Genomic DNA, 18,595 nt, shown 5'->3' with positions numbered 1-18,595 from the left:
TCCAGTGCTAAGAAACATACCAGACGGTCCAACACCATCTGTAATGTCACATGCAATATCAATCCTATGATTTATCACCTCCCACAACCCCCCCAGATTAACCCAAAGAGGGTTTTTTTCCTGAAAACACACTTACATTGGCCCAGCTGGTTCATCATCTGCAGCAAGCATCCCGATGCACGCAGGGAGAGACAAGGGAAGGAAAGAGAGAGACAGTCAGTGTTTGCAGGGGGCCGCAGTGCGAGCAGCAAACTGGTCTATCTACAGCATCAAAGGCCATTCAAGTTGGGAGTGCAAGGATCATGGAGTTACTGCTCTGGATTCGGGTTTAATGGCAGGTATGTTGCTTCAATGGGTTTAGTTAACACTTGGAATGCTGGTCATGAAGGACTGCAACTGTAGCGGACAGATTGGTGCAACACGGTCAAGACTCATCTTGTCCCCAAGTTCCAGTGGTTCAATCTCATTAAAAATAAGATGAGGAGACAAACCAACGGTTCAGTTGTAAAATCCTGCTGGATGTTTGCTTGCATTGACTTTTTTTTTTTAATATGTATTTAAATTTTTAAGCCATTTTTCCACTGCATCGCTTACTGATGGGTAACTCCTGGTGTATATACCCCAGAGGGTACATACCCCACACTCATTTTCCCCCGTGGATGAAACAACCTCTACATTCCCCATTTTTCTCGGAGTTTAATTAGAAGGGACTCAGGTTAGGAGGAGGCTGAAGAGGGACACTGGATTCCAGCCCCAGCCATGGGCAGCAGCATCCGAGGAGTCGGGAGTGCTGGGACACCTGCGGAGGACTGACGGCATCGTCCTGCCCATGGCCCCTGGCAAAACTTATTTAAGAACTGGCGGGGGGAGGGAGGGGAGGAAATCTGCCAATGACGAATGTTTCATATTAACTCTCATGACCAATTGGGCTTTTTTTTTTTTGGAATTCTCAAACACTATTTTCTCCCACGCTGCAGTACAGAAGACAGAAATGCATTTCCACAACAGTCCAAGAGTCAATCCAGGAACTGAATGCTCCCACAGATGGATTTTGGGGGGACCAATTCAGGCCCTGCTGGCTTTGGCACTTGACAGTTGCCATTCCCACCTTGTGCCGGAGGGATTTTTCGGGGAAGTCTTTGAGAAACTCTCAGCAGGATTCCACAAGGGTGCTTAGTGCACATGAAGCAGTTATGGAAATTACAGTCTTACAGTGTAGGCATCCGCATGAGCACACGCCAGGAGTAATGTCGGGGAGAGGGGACATTACTCCACCCGCGCCTTCCAGGCAACGGAGAGGCAAAGCCACCGCTAGCACAGACAGTGACCAGAACAAAAAATACTTCAAAAATAAAGAACTAACCACAAACCAAGAGCTTTACAGCCAAAGTAACAGACTAGCAACACACCGGTGTCCACAGAATTCCAGTACCAGCAACAGTAACTATCGGACACGGTACAGAGAACTGGGACCAGGAAGGACAGCCAGACATCAATGTGCTGTTGTATATACAGTGAGATATACAGAGACACATCAGGTACTCAAACACAAAGCACAGCTGAGGAATCTATGGCTTCCTTCCACAAACGTCTTTGGGACTTAAGGATCCGAGAGCAGCCCAGCTCCGCACTCCGGGTGGGACGAGCCTGGGAAGAACAGCGAGCCCTGGCCCCCAACGCCAGCGCTGCCTCTGAGACCCAACTCGGCTCCAACAAGCACCATCGACAGCTTTGGGAGTTTGTTTGGCTGGACTTCAGCAATATCAGACTGCACTGTGGACGCTCACTACAAAATAACCATTTTCCCTTCTCTGCTCAAAGACTTAAATGCCCAGTTCAAATCAGCAAGTTTGTGTTGTCAAAAAAAAAAAGAAAAAAAGAAAAAAAAAGTAAAAGAAAAAAAAGAAGCTTCACATTTATAAAGGCTGCCATCGGTGATTCCTCACGAAGATCCCACAAAAAAAGCCTAATGGAATACTTTAACTAGATAGATGGTGGATCCCCACCACTCCTCCCTGTCCCATCTCTAACCTAAACCAGAGATAAAAAGACCGAGGGAAATTCCCGGTTGGGCGTTAAATGCTGGAAAAGCATCCCCAGTACAGTACAGACACAGACCGAACCCTCAGTGAAACCAGGGGCAACAGAACAACAGAAAAACCAGTACAAAATCAGACTAAAGAAAAGGTTCAAAACAGCAAACTGAAATCCAAATTAGTCGTGAACGTGAATGAGGAAGTTTTCAAGAGTGTTAACGTTATGACTTGTGCGTTGTATAGACTGAAGCGGAGGTTAAACAAACTCCAAAGCATGCAGAGCTCTCACTTACCACCATTTTTTAAGGGTATGATGCAATTGAAGGGGGGAAAAAAAAAAAGAAGTCATAGTAACCGACAAGATCAATATAACCCAAAGCTTTAATGCCACAGCCCTGCTCTAGAACAGTCAGTACCACCTATGGCACAGGGACATCCCCCAGTGCTCCTCCTGCAGGATCTCCACTGGGACCGAGCATCTGCAGGCTCCAAAACCCCCCTGAGGTTACAGAGCTCAGGAATAACCCCCACAGCCAGGCCCTTCCTGTGGGGATGGAACGAAAATGCCCATTCCTGAACCAAAATGAGAGAACTGCTGCTTGGCTTTAACACATGTAATCAATCCCTGCAGGCAGAAATATCTGGGAATTAAAATTGGAAGAGGATGACAAGTAGATCTTCCTTAGCTCCTCCACTTGTATGGGAATGTGTTTTGTGCCCCCCCCCTCCACTTTCAGCCTTAATTTACAAGGCATTTTGTATGTCACTCAGTTTCTTTCACCGCCTTTGGAAAGCTACAGGGTTTATTTTTAGTACCAAATTAATCCTGGGTAGCATCTTGTGACTGGTGGAAGTTAAAAATGAAGCACTAGCCAGTTCTTCCAGCTAAGATTCCAATTTTTGCTTCTGAAGGGATTCTACATCTCAGCTCATGCTTTAAAACCTGCAAAGAATCCCAGAATGGCTTGGGCTGGAAGGGACCTTAAAGTCCATCCAGTGCCATGGGCAAGGACACCTTCCACTGTGCCAGGGTGCTTCAAGCCCTGTCCATCCTGCCCTTGGGCACCTCCAGGGATCCAGGGGCAGCTGAATGCTCTGAAGGAGCAGCCAGAGCCTGTGACAAAGGTCCTGTGCTATGGTCCATTCCCCCTGGGAGACATCGACGCTGCTGGGAACAGGTGATGGCTGTGGCCTCGCTATCTGCTCCCCCTGACAAATTTTGAAGTGTGGGAGAGAAAGATGTGCATAAAAGGGAAAAAAAAACCCCACCAAAATCACTGGTTACAAAAGGCAAACGGTTGCAGTTAAAACAGTTTGTTTCTTTCAGTTACTTACAGTAATAGCAGGAACAGGGAAAGTCAAGAAAAAAGCAAAAGAGGGTTAGAAAGAATGTGGGGATTTGGATGGAGCTTCTGCAGAGCCAGGAGAAGAAACACATTTATGGGAAGTCTTAGGGTTAGGCTGAGGAATGAGAGGGGAAGAATGAAAAGGGACACGTTATAACCCAGTCACCTCATGGCTTCAGACTCAAGATCAGGACTACGGATTTACAAGTAAAAACCACTCCCACTCCTCAGGGAAATGGAGCCAAGGGGCTTTTACTGTCTACTTACCCCAGAAAACCCCCTTTAACCCAGGGCTGTGCTGATTTTAGACTGTTTGATCCAACACCAGCAGAAAGCCAACTCCCTTTGGGAGCCTTTGCTACGCTACGCTCAGTGGTGCTGGCTGATGGCTCCATCTATGGAAACCAGGCAGGAGGAACAAAGCCATTCCTTTCTTCCGTGCCCGGGGAACACCCCGGCATTCCCTGCTGGCCCCGCGTCCCGCCGGGCATGCAGCCACGTGCCAGGGCATGCCAGGCTCATGCAGCACTCGCCCCCAAAGCTACGGAAGCCAAACGTGGCCAGCCCCCTCTGGATCTACCAGCCCCTGGCCGCTGAGCACTGCCTTATCGGGCGTAAGGCAAGTCAGAACTGGCGTTCTGAAAGGATGCGGGGATTCAAGCGCCAGCTGCCCTCCCTTCCTCCTTCCAGCACAGGATTTGGATGTGCTGGGAGAACCCCTCATCCACAGGCTCCGCAGCAAACCCCCTGCTGGGCACCCCCTTATGCCACCATTTTGGTGGCAACAGGGATTTCACGGGTGCGACGTTCCTTTTCCTGCTCTCCAGCAGCAGGGAAAAAGAATCGGGTCCCAAATCAGAGTTCTGAGAAGGAGGAAACATCAGCAAAAGAGCTCCTGAGCAGCCCTGGCCCGAGGCACGCCAAGCAGCTCACCGGACACACAAAGCAAGGTCCATGCAAAACCCAGCCCTGCAGTCAGGAAATGCCAAAGTTAAAGGAGCGTCCCTGCTCTTCCAGCACGGCAGTGCTTCCAACAGAGGGAACATCTTTCCACTGGGAAGTGTTTTGGGAACACTGCTCCAAGTGTACCCAGGAGTCCATCACCCTCCCAAACCTCCCAGGGATGGAGCCATGGGCACACGGAGCCAGGGCATTTGAAGCCTGCAGAACATGGAGATCAGAGGGAAAGAGAATTCAATCAATTCTATCTTTGGGCTGGTCACGCAGATTTCTCAAGTGCTGGGGGGAAAGCTCCAGACACCTGAGGATCCTCTCACCCAGGGAACGCTTCTGTCCCTCCAGTAACGACCCCCAGGACTAACTGGGCACTTGTGCTCAGCACCGGACTGGTCTCACCTGAAGAACTTACCCGGCACACCCCAAACACTGTCATTTGTGTAGCTTTAACTGAGCCGGCCCTGAAGTATCACCTGGGCTCATGGTGGGCACCTGCAGCTCCTAGCAGACTCCAAGAGGAGCAGCTCATCCTGAACTGCTCCGGGCAGGTGCCAAGGTGTGCACCCGCAGCTCATTAACAGCTCCTTCTCCAAAAGCCTTTGATTTTCCTGAGCACAGGAAGTGGCCGCCTTTAGCAGCACTGGCTTTCCGCAGCTTGTAACAACAATCCTTGGAAGTGGTCATCCCCCAGCAGAAGGATCCCCGGGCACTCATCCACAGGGCAATCCATGCTCACTCCTGCTGTGGGACCCGGGCTGACACACCACAGACACCTGGGGACTCCGGAAGGGCGTTCCAGAGTTGCCCCACCCCGGGAAGTTGGGGTGACGGTGGCAATGATGATGGGGAAGCAATCTCAGTGTCTAAATTTGGAGAGGTCCGAGGAGAACATTCCCATGCCATCAGGAAGGGCAGCACCAGCTCAATGGTTGTTGTAGCACCACCTCAGGTGGAGCTCTGCCACGAGCACGATCCCTAAAGCTGAGCACATCCCACTGACACCAGGAGTGGAAAAGCCGGCGGAGAGATCCTGGCTGGTGCCAGATGCTGTGGATAACGAGTGCTGTGGTGTTTGGCTCAGCCTCAGCTCCCCGACGCTCCTTCCCCGCAGCAGCAGAGGCGGAGGGGTGATTTTGGAAGAGGGAGCTGAAATTCCAAACACCGAGCACGCCACTGCATTCCGGCATTAACTTTGGCATTTCATAACCATGTCTTGAAAATTTGGGATAACCCAGGTTCAAACATCCACACACGTGGGAATCAGGAGGCTCCCGATTGTCCGTGCCCTGCTCCCGGGGCGTTCTCCACCACGGCAGCACAGGAAGCTTCAGTGCCAGGACGGAAAATGCACAGCTATCCAAGGAACGTGGGACTCAGGCGGCGCGACGCCGACTGTGTCCATCAGCCAGGCAAACCTCATCCACAGGGATGGACTGTCATACTCAGCATGGATTTCTCCTCCAGGAAAGGGGATGGGGAGAACACCTGACCCCCACGGAGGTGCCTCATGTCACTCTCCTTCAACACAGTGTCCCCAGTGAGCACTGGAGCAAGCTCAGCTCCTTGGCTCATCATCCCGGACAGCTCCGGGGGGATGATGAGCCTGGATCCCTCGGGTACCTGAGGAGTGGCCAGACCAGCCAGGAAAACTCCCACCATGGAAAGAGTCAGTGAATCCTTCACCTCCAGAGGGAGCTCCCCTGTGCTACCACAGCAGCTGTGCTGCCATCGGGTCACGCCAAAGCCAATTCCTGTTGGATTCAGTCCATTTGGGGCTGCTTCCAGGGAATATTTGCCTATCAAATTCCCAGGACCTTGTTTTGGTCCTTCTGAAACTTCATCCAATGAAAATTCTGAATGCGGGGAACTGGAATGACTGACATGGAGGTGGGTACGTGCAAGGGAAAATGAAAATTGTCCCAAGTTTTCCAGGCTGGTGGAGGTCCCCGAGGCCACACTGAGGGCAGGGCAGGCCCCAGAGGCACGGGAAGCTGTTAGTGATGCACAGTACATGCACTACGGTTCAACCTGGGGGCTCCACCCCGAGAGCAGCCCCCACACATGCTCTGGAAGCAGTTAGTAAGTGCTACTCAAGGCTTACAACCAAAGCTGGTTTCCTCTAGGGATGCACTGCTTCAGCCAGTTCTGATCCAAGCCTTGGCCCTTCTCCCATGATTCCATTTGTGTTCCACGAGTTCCTCTCCTCGCTGGGGGTCCCACGTGAGGCCCGTGAAGGAGTCTGTGCCCACCCCGCATGCAGACCGCTCTCTCACACCTCTGTTTTCATGGCCTGCGAGGGCCCAACCCTGCAGCCCCACAGCCCCACCCAGCTCTCCCTGGGAAAGGCTTGGCCAGCCCGGGATGGTGCTGAGGATCTCCAGCACGCTGCCCTCCACCTGCTCCACGCTTGGATCCATCGTGTTCCTACAGCACCGTCACATTCCTGCTGCTTCTACCAAGGAGTCCTTGCACAGGGTTTCTTGCTACACACTGGAGTAAGCTGCGAGCAGCACATTAAAGGCTGCTCCTCAGCAGGGATCTTGCAAATACTCGGCTTCACACTGCCCCTTTCCCCAACTGTGAACAGGGAAAGGTGTGCAGGAGAAGCTCATAGATAGAAGTTACTACTAGTTGTACGTACCAAACACAGATTAAATAATTAATTATTGCTACCATCAAACCTGATTAAAAGCCCTATTTTTATAAAATATAATCAGTGGCTACAATTAGCTATGGGTTCCAGAGCATTCCTTAACTACACATTCAGCCACGCAGCAGCGTTAAGAGCCCTCCCCCCGTTGCTGAAGCCTGGACACAGTTTTGAAGCACCTTTGCAGCCCCAATCCCCTCAAGTGCAGTGATTCCTCAGTTTGAGTGCACTGCTCCCTCACAGCCCCTGCCCAGTGGCCGATGCCACGGGAAGGAGGGAAGGCCACCGGGGCCGAGGGCGCTGCCAGCTCTGCCCCTGTGCTGCCCCACGCTCCTTGGGGGCGGATGGACAGCGATTCTCAGGAGAGAGACGGGAGCAAAGCTCTAAAGATACCCCAAAACCCCCTCCCACGCCACGGTCCGCAATCCAGCCCTGGGCCTTGCACCCTGCGGGCTTAATGTCCGGAGAGGGAGGAGAGGAGCGAGGCAGGAGCGTGGAGCGGGACAGAGCGGGCTGCTGGTCCTTCCTGCGCGAGGCCCCTCGGTTCCTGCGGCGGGGCCGCGCTCCCTCACGGGTGGCGCTGGGCGCACTTACCGTCGGGAACTTCATCCGGCCGCTTCCGCTTCTCGTAGATGACGATGATGACCACCAGGATGACGATCTCGGCCAGGATGCCCAGGAAGGGCCACAGCGGGGCCAGGTGGCTGCGCACGCGCAGGATGGTGGTGACCGACACGGAGCCCACCTGGTTGGTGGCATTGCACTGGTACTCGCCAGGGTCCTCGTTGATCTGCAGGTTTGTGATGCTCAGCTCGGTGTAGTTCTCTTTGTTGGAAATGAAGAACCTGCCCGAGGAGTTGTTGATGTCCTGGCAAAGGGATGGGGGTGGGAAACAGCAACAGCTTTGAACTTCTGGGGCTTTGTGGCACGAGAACAGGAGATCTGAGGGAGGAGCAACACCACCAAACACCACGAAGGAGCCCCGCACTCAGGGCCCGACCACTGCACTCAGCCACTCCTTCAAACCTTCAGCTCACGCCCAGCAGGGAACACTCATCCCACCCTGTTATTTGCTTCACGTTTGGGCTCCATCCATCCAACTCTGCCTCCCTGGCAGGTCATGCAGCAACAGGAAACAGGGGTTAGAAATTCCCAGCTCTTCTCTGCTGGTCACGTTTTCCTGCTCACTACCTCGCTGGCTGCACGGAACAGATCACCCAAGCTCTAATGGACATCACTGCCACCTCCTCAGATCAACTCTTGTGAGCTTAACCAGTGAAACTTGGAGGAATTTATAACCCAGTGTGGTTTTAGATCGTGTTTCCTAACTCAGATCTTGCAGTTTGTAGCAAATTCCAGAAAACAGCTTTCAGGGTAAGTTCTTAACTTTGCCCAGCAATGCAGCAAGCAGCTTGTTTCACATACCAATAATAGAAATATCAATTTTATATTCACCCATCCATCCTCACCACTGCTGAAAATACCCACTCACACTCTGGAGGTATTGCACTTTGAGGAGTTACAGTGCACCTTCAACAGCCCATCCCTAACCCCAGGCTGCTGCTTTTCCTCCCTCTCTGGGCTCTGGGCAGGTGGAAGCACCCTGACCCCCTGTCCTTACCTCAAACACCCCATTGACCTTCTTGCGCCAGACCCACTCGGGGTGGGGGAAGCCCACGGACTTGCAGTACATCAGGGCCTCTTGCCCCTCGTTTTTGTTCTCGCTCCTCTTGTGCCCGGTGATGTCAGGAGTGGCTACGAGACAACGGAGCAACTTGTTGAGTACAAACAGGCTTCTTCCACTCATCGGGACAAAAATCCCTCCGGCTCCCTGGAAGCTCTGCTTTCCCACACTGAGGGGATTTTATGGAAGAACTGTGTTGGTGTGGGGGGAGCAGCCCTAAACCCCGTACCCCGTTTGTCCCTGGGAGCAGCCCTAAACCCTGTATCCTGTTTGTGTTCCTGGGAGCAGTCCCAAACCCTCCCGGACAGCCCTAAATCCTCTTCAGCAGCTCTAAATCCCGTGCCCCTGTTTGGGTGTGTCCCTGGCAGCAGTCCTAAACTCTCCCCAGCAGCCCTAAACCTCTGTGCTCTGTTCGTGTGGGTCCCTGGGAGCAACCCTAAACCCCATGCCCTGTTTGTGTCCCGTGCCCTGCTTGTGTCCTGTGCCCAGTTTGTGTCCCGTGCCCTGTTTGTGTCCCATGTCCTGTTTGTGTCCCGTGCCCTATTTGTGTCCCGTGCCCTATTTGTGTCCCTGGGAGCAGCCCTAACCCCTCCCCGAGCTCAGGCTGGCTCAGGGCAGTGCCTGGGCTGACCCCTGGCCCAGCAGATGGCCCCGGGTGCAGGGCCCACCGTTAAAGCTGCAGCTCCTAATTACAGCACACGTGGCTGGCTGTGTGATGGCAGCTCTGAGCTGTTAATCCAGCCAAGGCCAGCCCGGCTGCTCCAGGAATCGGGAATTTCCTACAGGATACGCAGAGGGAGCACTTGCAGCTGCAAGCTGAGGTGATGAAGGCAATTTCACCGCTCTGCTCAAAGGGAACAAAACCTCTCGTGCCACCCAACAGCAGCTGAGCCTGCTCTTCCCAAAATTACAGCACAAATCTTTGGGAAAACAAGCTGACGTGAGATTGGGAAGCACAGGAAATCCACGGCTGCGGGAAAAGCTGAGCTGCAGCTCCTGCCCGTGTGCGTTCACCTGCCAAGGCACGCCAGGAGAGGAGTTCTCCAAGCGCCCGTGGAAATTCCAAGAGCATTCCCAAGAGCCCTGGGCTTTGCAGGAGTCCTGAGCAAAGGATGAAGCTCAGCCAGATGCTGACTCATTCATTCCAAGATGATGCCAAGCAAAGCTGTGATAGGCAGGAACGGGCCGAGAACAAACCCAAGGGGTTTATTTAAGGAAACCCAAAATGAATCTTTCTACATTGGACATAAAAACACTCGGAGAGACAAAAAGCCTGACCTGAATGAAGGCACCAGATCCAAACAGTGCGCGGGTCTCCTACAAAAAGGAGCTGCAGGAAGAGCATTCCCCACCTGCCAGGTGATGCCACACTCCCTGTGCCTGCAAGGGGCAGGAACACCTGGAGCAAACGGAATTTCTGAGCTTCAGCTCCTCAAGTGGGAAATCAATCCAAGTGGGGAAAGAAATCAGATGAACTGGGGCTGGGTGTGCTGTGCTGCTCCGGGATCCCAGGCACTGCAGAGCTCCTGCACCCTCCCAGCCTCGGAGAGGAAAATGGCATCGATTCCAAATCATGAGGGCTCCAGAGGACAATTCCAGCTTGGAAGGTGCCACCACTTCCCTGCTGGCCTCAGGGTGTTCCCAAAGCAGGAGCTGGGGGAGCTCCTGTGGCTTTTGCTTCCTGCAGGGAGCTCCTCCAGCCTACAGACACGGGAGCCCAGCGGGGACAAGGCAGCGATGCCGAGATGGGATGGGATGGGATGGGATGGGATGGGATGGGATGGGATGGGGATGGGGATGGGGATGGGGATGGGGATGGGATGGGATGGGATGGGATGGGATGGGATGGGATGGGATGGGATGGGATGGGATGGGATGGGATGGGATGGGATGGGATGGGATGGGATGGGATGGGATGGGATGGGGATGGGATGGGGATGGGATGGGGATGGGATGGGGATGGGATGGGGATGGGATGGGATGGGATGGGATGGGATGGGATGGGATGGGATGGGATGGGATGGCACAAGGGACTGCAGACTGGGAACGATCCCATGAGGAAAAGGAGTGATGGCATTCAGCAGCTCGGAGCTGCAGCTCCCATGGGCTGGCTCCCAGCACCATCCCAAGCAGAGCCTGGGAAAGGGAACAGGGACAGCACTCCCAGCTGGCCCAGTTTGTGTCAGGCTGGGAAGGGGAAAGGAGGGAATGATTTCTGGGACACCACTCCTACTCCAGAGTGACCCAGTGCCACTGCTGGAGGGAGAGGTCTGATCCCAGGGGTGATCCCAGATCCCAGGGGTGAGCCCAGGGGTGATCCCAGAGCCCAGGGGTGATCCCAGCAGAGCAGCAGTGCCCACCACACCTCCCTGGCTCCTCGCTGGCTCTGCTGGGCCAGGGCTGTTCCTGGAGCTCCCTGGGAGCATTGGGCAGGGTTTCAGGGCTCGGTGCCACCACCCAGACTCGAGCCCAGCGTTTCCTTGCCCAAAGAGTGCAGGAAACTGTGTTCTGCTGTCCCCAGATCCCTGCAGCCCAGCTCTAGCAGGTTTTTCCTGGGAAGCTTTTCAAGGCAGGACTGCCCCTCGCACTGCCCCAGGTTTATTTGGGAAGGATTTGGATTTTCAGAGTCTCCTCTCTGCTCAGCTCCATCACTGGCACCAGGAGAATGCCCCTGGCAAAGGAAGGTTGGAATTCCTGTACTCCCAGCAGGCACAGAACTCGGTGTGCAGCACCTTTCTGAAGGCTCTGGGGGTCACACAGCCAGGAAAATTCATTTCCTCATCTACAGGAGGCATCCAGCCCCTCCAAGCTCTTTACTGGAAAGGTCAGGGAAATTTAAATGTGTAACGCGCCCAACGCGTGGCCCAGTTACCTTCAAGTTTCCCATTAAGAGACAAAATTAAAGCAGGGGAAAAGCACCTAAAAATATTCCTGCACTGCAAACTGGGATGTGTGACCTGGAACAGGGGCTCGGGAAGGTTTCCTTTTCTGGTCATGACTCCAATCCCTGCTTCCCTCTGGAGCCTGAAGATACCGAAAGCGCCGGGAGAATGGGGGATGTGAGAGGATTTTCCAAATATTAAAATGAATGTTGTGTGCATAAAATTGGAAAACCTTGCTGTATTAATATAGTTTTGTTTCTGTTCTTGATAGAACTTAGAAATAGTGGCGTAATACGTATATTTATGTATTTTTGAGGCTGTAGCATGGTATTAGGACAATCCTTTGTTAGTGAGGTTTGCTCTCTTGGCTGAATGCTGAGGCACCCAGCCTCATATAATGATAGAATGATATAACCTGGCCTTATAATTATTTAAATTTTTAATTTTAATAAAATTAAATTAATTTTATTATCAAAATAATAATTATTTCTACAATTTGCTTTTTCTATCTATTATTTTATCTATTATTTCTATCTCCTAACTGTCTTTCCGTTAAACTTTTTAAAATTTTATTAAAAAAATAAAAATTGAAGCTTGTTTTTGGAGGGGCTGGGGAGGCAGCAGCACGCCCTGGGCTCTGGGGAAGCTGTTCACGAGCTGTCAGAAAAATCCCTATTTTTGGAGCCCCCTCCTTTCCCTGTGCAGCAGCAGCGAGAGCTGCACCGTAATTACAGCCAGCAATTAAATCTGGCTGTGATTGCTCCAGCACCAACACGACCCATGCAGGTAAATACTGGGTTACAGATGTGCACGGGCAGCCCAGGTGCCTGCCCCTCACATCTGCCCAAAGTGCAATCCCCATTTATTATCCCCAGGATAATTAATTATCCCCAGGAGCAGCGGTTGAGGAGTATTGAGGTGTAAATCACCTGTGGGAAGCGAGTAGGATCGGTTCTCCTCACGCTTCAATCACAGATATTGTTTTTTCTGCCCCCAGAGTGAGCTCCCAGCTCCCTGCCGAGCTCTCCTGCCTGCAAGAGCAGCAGCCAAGCACCAAAAGCTAACCCAAAAAGCCTCAAAAGGGCCGTGCCTGGATCATCACAGCTGGCACAGGCCATGCTCCGCTCCCAAAGCTCCATTTCCCCTCTCTTTGTCACCTCAAGCGGCCCAGAGGAGGCAGCTGGAACTCACATTTTGAATTTTGAACATCGGGAGATTCAGCAATCAGAGGGAAAGGAAAAATCCCCAAGGAAAGGAAAAGAAGGGAAATGAAACCCTTCCACCCCAAACACCCAGCCAAGCCCTTCAGAGGCATGGGGTGATGGAATCCCATTTCCCACAGGTTGAGGGATGCTCCCAGCCAGATCCCAGGGCACCAGCAATTCCCAAACTCCCTGGGAGTTGGGGAGGATGAATCAGGGAAACCTTATGAATATGATTGTTTAGCAAAAGATTCTGAAAATATGAAACCTAGAATCGAAACAGAAATGAAAGCATGCTCTGAGCTATAGGATACTGAGTGTTATTGTATAACCAAAGCCAGCTGAAGGAGAATCCCTGTTGATTGAACAATGTCCTTCTGCAGACAGAGAATCCAAAGGTCCAGCAGCAAGAGGAGAATTTGTAAAGCTTTCAGAGTTTGAAATGTAACACTGTATGGCAATGTAGTAGTTCCTATATGTAAATTCTATAGAATGTGTGTCATGTACTGGTTGGTTACTGGGAATTGGAACATTCTCTATAGAAAAGGGTATCATGTACTGTAACAAGAACTTTGCTCTCTTAACTCCCACGCTTCTCTTATTCTTACCAGCTCTCTTAACTCTTACCCTCTCTCAACTTCTGTACCCACACCTCTCTTAACTTTTATTCCCTTCTCCTACTCTCTCTCTTAAGTGCTCTCCCCTCTCTCTTACTTTTACCCACTCTCACTTCTCTTATTCCCTGCTCTTACCCCCTCTGGCCCCTCTTTCTGTGCCCCCTTAATCACCTTCTTCCCCCATGCTCCCACATTCCTCTCTCCACTCTCCCTCCCTGATCATGTGTAAGCTGTGGCTGGCAGCAGAAACCCAAACAATAAACTATTATAAACTGTATCATTTATATCATTTAATACCTGAACAGCCTGACCCTGGAGCAGTCTCTCACCGTGAGCATGTTTTGCACATCCACACCTGGGAGTTCAGAGCTGCCCTGTGGCTGCCCCAGCAGCACCACTGGCAAACTTCACCCATTCCCAATTTCCCGTTCCAAATTTCCCATTCCCCATTTCCCATTCCCAATTTCCCATTCCCCATTTCCCATTCCCAATTTCCCATTCCCAATTTCAGCCTCCTGGGAGGCTCTGCGAGCTCTCCCCACGAGCTGTCCCTCGGAGCCAGGGTTTGATGGATGCAGTAAAGGATTGTTTGGGAAGGCACAGGGAGGCTCAGGGTCCCTGGGAGCCGGGTTTTTACGGATGCAGTAAAGGATTGGGATGGAGAGGGAAGGCACAGGGAGGCTCAGGGTCCCTGGGAGCCGGGTTTTTACGGATGCAGTAAAGGATTGGGATGGAGAGGGAAGGCACAGGGAGGCTCAGGGTCCCTGGGAGCCAGGGTTTGATGGATGCAGTAAAGGATTGTTTGGGAAGGCACAGGGAGGCGCGGGGCCGTACCTCGGACCTCGATGGTGGCGTTGGCGACAGGCGAGGCGGAGAACACGAACACGCACAGGTACTCGCCCGACTCCTCTGCTCGGGCCTTGGCGATCCTGCAGCACACGGGACAGCACCCATCAATCATTCATTAACAATTAACACCTGCTAATTGCTCACTGTGATCAGAACCCACCCCCACCCCCCAGCTTCATCCTCCAAAAGGCTCCTCGGCTTCTGTTCTTCTTAATTGATTTTGAAGTAATTTTAATGCAAAAATTTTATTTTTTTTAAAAAAAAAAAGTTAAATGTTTTTAATTAATTATTTTGTTCTTTAAATTTATTTCGTTGTTCAAATTATAAAAATATAATAGATGTATTTAATATAATATATAAAACCATTGTAATATAAATTATAATACATAATAATATAACATATATTTTATATAGACAATATAATTTCTATATAAATATATATTTATTATATTATATGTGATTATATATAAAACAATATATAATTATAAATATTATTATATAATATTTAATAGTATTTTAATATTATAATTATATCATTAATTATATTATTTTTTAATCATTAAACATATTTTTCATTAAATTTCTAACAGCTTCATTTCTAGTTTTAATAAAATTAAAATATTTTAATCTTATTATTAAAATAATTATAAAATAATTTGAAATGAATTTTAAATGTTTTTATTCTTTAATAAAATAGTTTAGTAATTTTAATATATTTAATTACATTAAATTACATTATGAAATTAATAATTATTATAAAGTAATTATTTAAAATTAATTTAAAATATTTTCATTCTTTAATAAAATATGTAATCTATTTGCTATAACTAATTATTTTAATTTTATTATTAAAATTATAATTATTATAGAATAATAATTTTAAATTATTTTCATTTTTAATAGATTTTTATTTATTAGTTTTAGTTTAATTATTTAGTATAATTAATATAATTTAATAATTTAACATAGTTATTCCACTAAAATTTATAATCAATTAAATGTTTAATTTTAATAAAATTTAATTTTTTTTAATTTTATTATCAAAACAATAACTACCATTATAAAATAATTTTAAAAAATAAAAAGCAACCCCCCTGGCAGAACAAACCCTGCAATAAAATCATTTAAGTACAAAATTAAACTGCTCAGCCACATGGAAAAAACTGCTGACTTTGGTCTGAGCACTGACAGCATTTACTCACCCCCATCTCAAATTATAATTCGTCAATTAATTAAATCCAAATATAAAATAATAAATAAATACAAATATAATTTATATTATATATTACATATTATTGTATAAATACATATACATTATATATTATACGTTAATAAATATATTAATAATATATAAAAATAAATTAAAAATTAATTAATTAAAGGACTAATTTCAGATCAGCAACTTTCCAATGGCAGAGCAGCCCAAGCGCCGCCCTTTGGGTACAGCTGCTCTGAGCCCCAAGGGAGGAACTGGAACTGGGATTGGGATTGGAACTGAAATTGGGATTGGGATTGGAACTGAAATTGGGATTGGAATTGGAACTGGAATTGGAAGTAGAATTGGAACTAGAATTGGGATTGGAATTGGGATTGGAATTGGAACTGGAATTGGGATTGGGATTGGAACTGGAACTGGAATTGGGATTGGCATTGGAATTGGGATTGGGATTGGAACTGGAACTGGGATTGGGATTGGAACTGGAATTTGGATTGGCGTTGGAATTGGAACTGGAATTGGCATTGGCGTTGGAATTGGAACTGGAATTGGCATTGGGATTGGAATTGGAACTGGAATTGGAACTAGAATTGGAACTAGAATTGGGATTTGAATTGGGATTGGGATTGGAACTGGAACTGGAATTGGGATTGGGATTGGAACTGGAACTGGAATTTGGATTGGCGTTGGAATTGGAACTGGAATTGGCATTGATGTTGGAACTGGAGTTGGAATTGGAGTTGGCATTGGTGTTGGAATTGGAACTGGAATTGGCATTGGTGTTGGAATTAGCATTGGAATTGGCATCGGAATTGGAACTGGAGTTGGAATTGGGATTGGTGTTGAGATTGGAATTTGAGTTGGAACTGGAGTTGGAATTGGAGTTGGCATTGGAATTCCTGGATTTCCAGTGCAACCAAAGCACAGCTAAGGAGCAGATCCAAGGCAAAACCAAAGAGCAGAGAGAGCCTGAGTCCAGCGAGAGCAAAGGAGCGCTCAGGAATGCAGGATCTGCTCTGCAAATGCAAATCTGGGATTTCTCCCGCCGTCCCTGGGATTGCTGGGAGCTCCCACAGTCCCCATTCCCTGGGAACAAGGGGTCGCTCACTTCCCCCCTTCCTTCCACAGCAGTTAGAACTGAAGCCAAGCCCAATCCCTTCCTTCACAGAGGAACTTGGCAGGAAAAATCCAGCCCAGAGGAGTCAGCCCTTCCTGGGAAATGAGGAGCAGTTCCCAGGAACGCTGAGCACGGCTCTCAGTCAGGGAATTGCTCCCTTTCAAGCTCAGGCCCGGGGCTGAACCGAGGGAGTCACGGAAGGAAACAAGACACGGATTTTAACCGCAAAATTAACCAGGAAATTCAAAGCTAAAGGGGGAAAACAAAAGGAAAAACTTGGTGAAGTCATTAGTGGGATCAAACCCAACTTCCACAATGCTGTGGTGGAAGAGAGGCTGCTCTGCTAAGGCTGTGAGAGCCTGGAACATTCCCTGATCCCAAGGCAGTGAGGCAGGGGGGAAAGGGCCACTCTAGAGACAGAAAACAGCCAGCAGGGGTTAAAACATCCCTAAAGCGCTCCTCAGCTTGGCCTAACGTGGAGCTGAAGCTGGATTTGCTGTCCATCACGGGGGAAAAAAGGGATGGAAAGGAAAAACAGCACCAAAAATCACAGAGGGAACCGACCCTGAGGGCAGCACTGCCAAGGCTGGGACCATCCCACAGCAGCAGCTCACAAACTCCATCCCTCCCTGCTGGGGTCAGGGTGTGCCCTTATCTCTGGTACCTTACACCCAAGAAAACACCGAATTTCATATAACACCCTGAAAACAACTTTTAAATAGAAAAACTAGGAGTGTGAGTGTGTAAACTAGAGAGTTTTCTTAAGTCACTGGGTGAGAAATTTAAAGTTTAAGATAGTTTACAAAACAAAAGACAAGATGGAGGATTTAGGGTGTTGTCTCTTGTCCTTCTCCATCTTCCTCTTCTGTGGGTTTTTGGGTAATAATAAGTGATTGGGTAGAGAATGCCGCAGTGCAGCACACAGGTGTTGGGTCATTGGGTCACTAAGAAAAATAATTAACTTGGTATCTGTTAATTGGGTAAACAGACATATAAAAGACCTTGATAAAGTTCCTTGTTAGCCATTTTGCACCTTTCTATCTTAGTGCACGTAGCTCCTTGTAGCCTGTATCCACGTAATGTAGATAAAAGAAGAATAAACAACCAAATCTGAACAAGAGAAAACTGCCTCCCTCTCATCAATCTTCAGTACAAGGGGGAAAAATAACCCAGCCACAAGTGTCCCATCAGGACAGCTCCCACTCCTCATTCCAGCCAGGATTCTGGGCTCGGGGAGGACGTAACAGATCCACCCTTAAGGAGACAAGCAGCACAAACCCCGACACACGGCAAGGCCAACAAAACCCCGAGAAGCCGACAAGCGAACCCCCACAAGAGCTCAACCCGCGAGCCCCGAGCGGACCCGCTCCGAGGCCACCCACCTGTACTCGGTGGTGTTGGAAGCTTTCCTGGTGCCCGGGATCTCCTCTCCGTTCTTCACCCAGTAGCTGGCGGCCAGGGGGCTGGGGCTGCTGCTCAGGTTGCACTGCAGCGTGACGGCGGTGCCGGCCACGTGCAGCACCACGTCCTCGCTGGCGTTGATGCGCGGCTCTGCAACACAGGCACGGCTCTCAGCGGCCAGAGCTCGCCGGGGGAGGCTGCCCGCTACTCTAAAGGGGCGCAGGGGAGGGCAGGGGAGGGCACCACACGGGGGATTGGCACTGCGGGACACACAACCACACAGCTCGGCGCCCTGCACGGAATTAATTCATTAATTAATTAGTGCTTCGCTGGGGAATGAATTCCCGACACCGGCGGCTCTCCGGTTACTCCTCCGGAAACTTCTTGCTGGTTGGCACTTCAGCCTTCTCCTTGAGGTTTCAAACAAACTCTTTTTTTCTATAGAAACGGCGCTCAAATTTCAGTTTCTCGCTGATATTCTGGGTTTTGGCCCCTGCCCTAAGGCTGCTGCATCCCTGAACGCACCCAGGAGATTCCAAAGGCTTTCCCTGGAGGCTGGAAGTGGGGAAAGCCACTGAGAGCCTGGAATACACAGCAGGGTAAAACCAGAGCTGCGGCTGCTCCGTGCCTAAAGCAAC

The 18,595-nt window shown here is 49.6% G+C and overlaps 1 protein-coding gene across 3 annotated transcripts in view; it reads right to left on the bottom strand.

The window, feature by feature from the left end:
* The window catches only part of NPTN (neuroplastin), a 40,702-nt gene that overhangs the window by 1,692 nt on the left and 20,415 nt on the right, over positions 1-18,595 (bottom strand). For all 3 annotated transcript variants that reach the window (XM_086848456.1, XM_086848455.1, XM_086848457.1), the window contains 5 exons: positions 17,939-18,107; positions 14,209-14,303; positions 8,611-8,744; positions 7,584-7,857; positions 137-158 (listed from right to left, as the gene is read on the bottom strand). In XM_086848456.1, the coding sequence (XP_086704582.1) occupies positions 137-158; positions 7,584-7,857; positions 8,611-8,744; positions 14,209-14,303; positions 17,939-18,107 (694 nt within the window). The remainder of the gene's footprint in view (positions 1-136; positions 159-7,583; positions 7,858-8,610; positions 8,745-14,208; positions 14,304-17,938; positions 18,108-18,595) is intronic.

Source organism: Cyanistes caeruleus, chromosome 13 (genome assembly GCF_971803275.1).
Source record: "Cyanistes caeruleus chromosome 13, bCyaCae1.hap1.1, whole genome shotgun sequence".
In the NCBI taxonomy this organism is placed as follows: domain Eukaryota; kingdom Metazoa; phylum Chordata; class Aves; order Passeriformes; family Paridae; genus Cyanistes; species Cyanistes caeruleus.
Note: the sequence above shows the minus strand (reverse complement) of the source record. Positions and strands in the feature narration are given on the sequence as shown.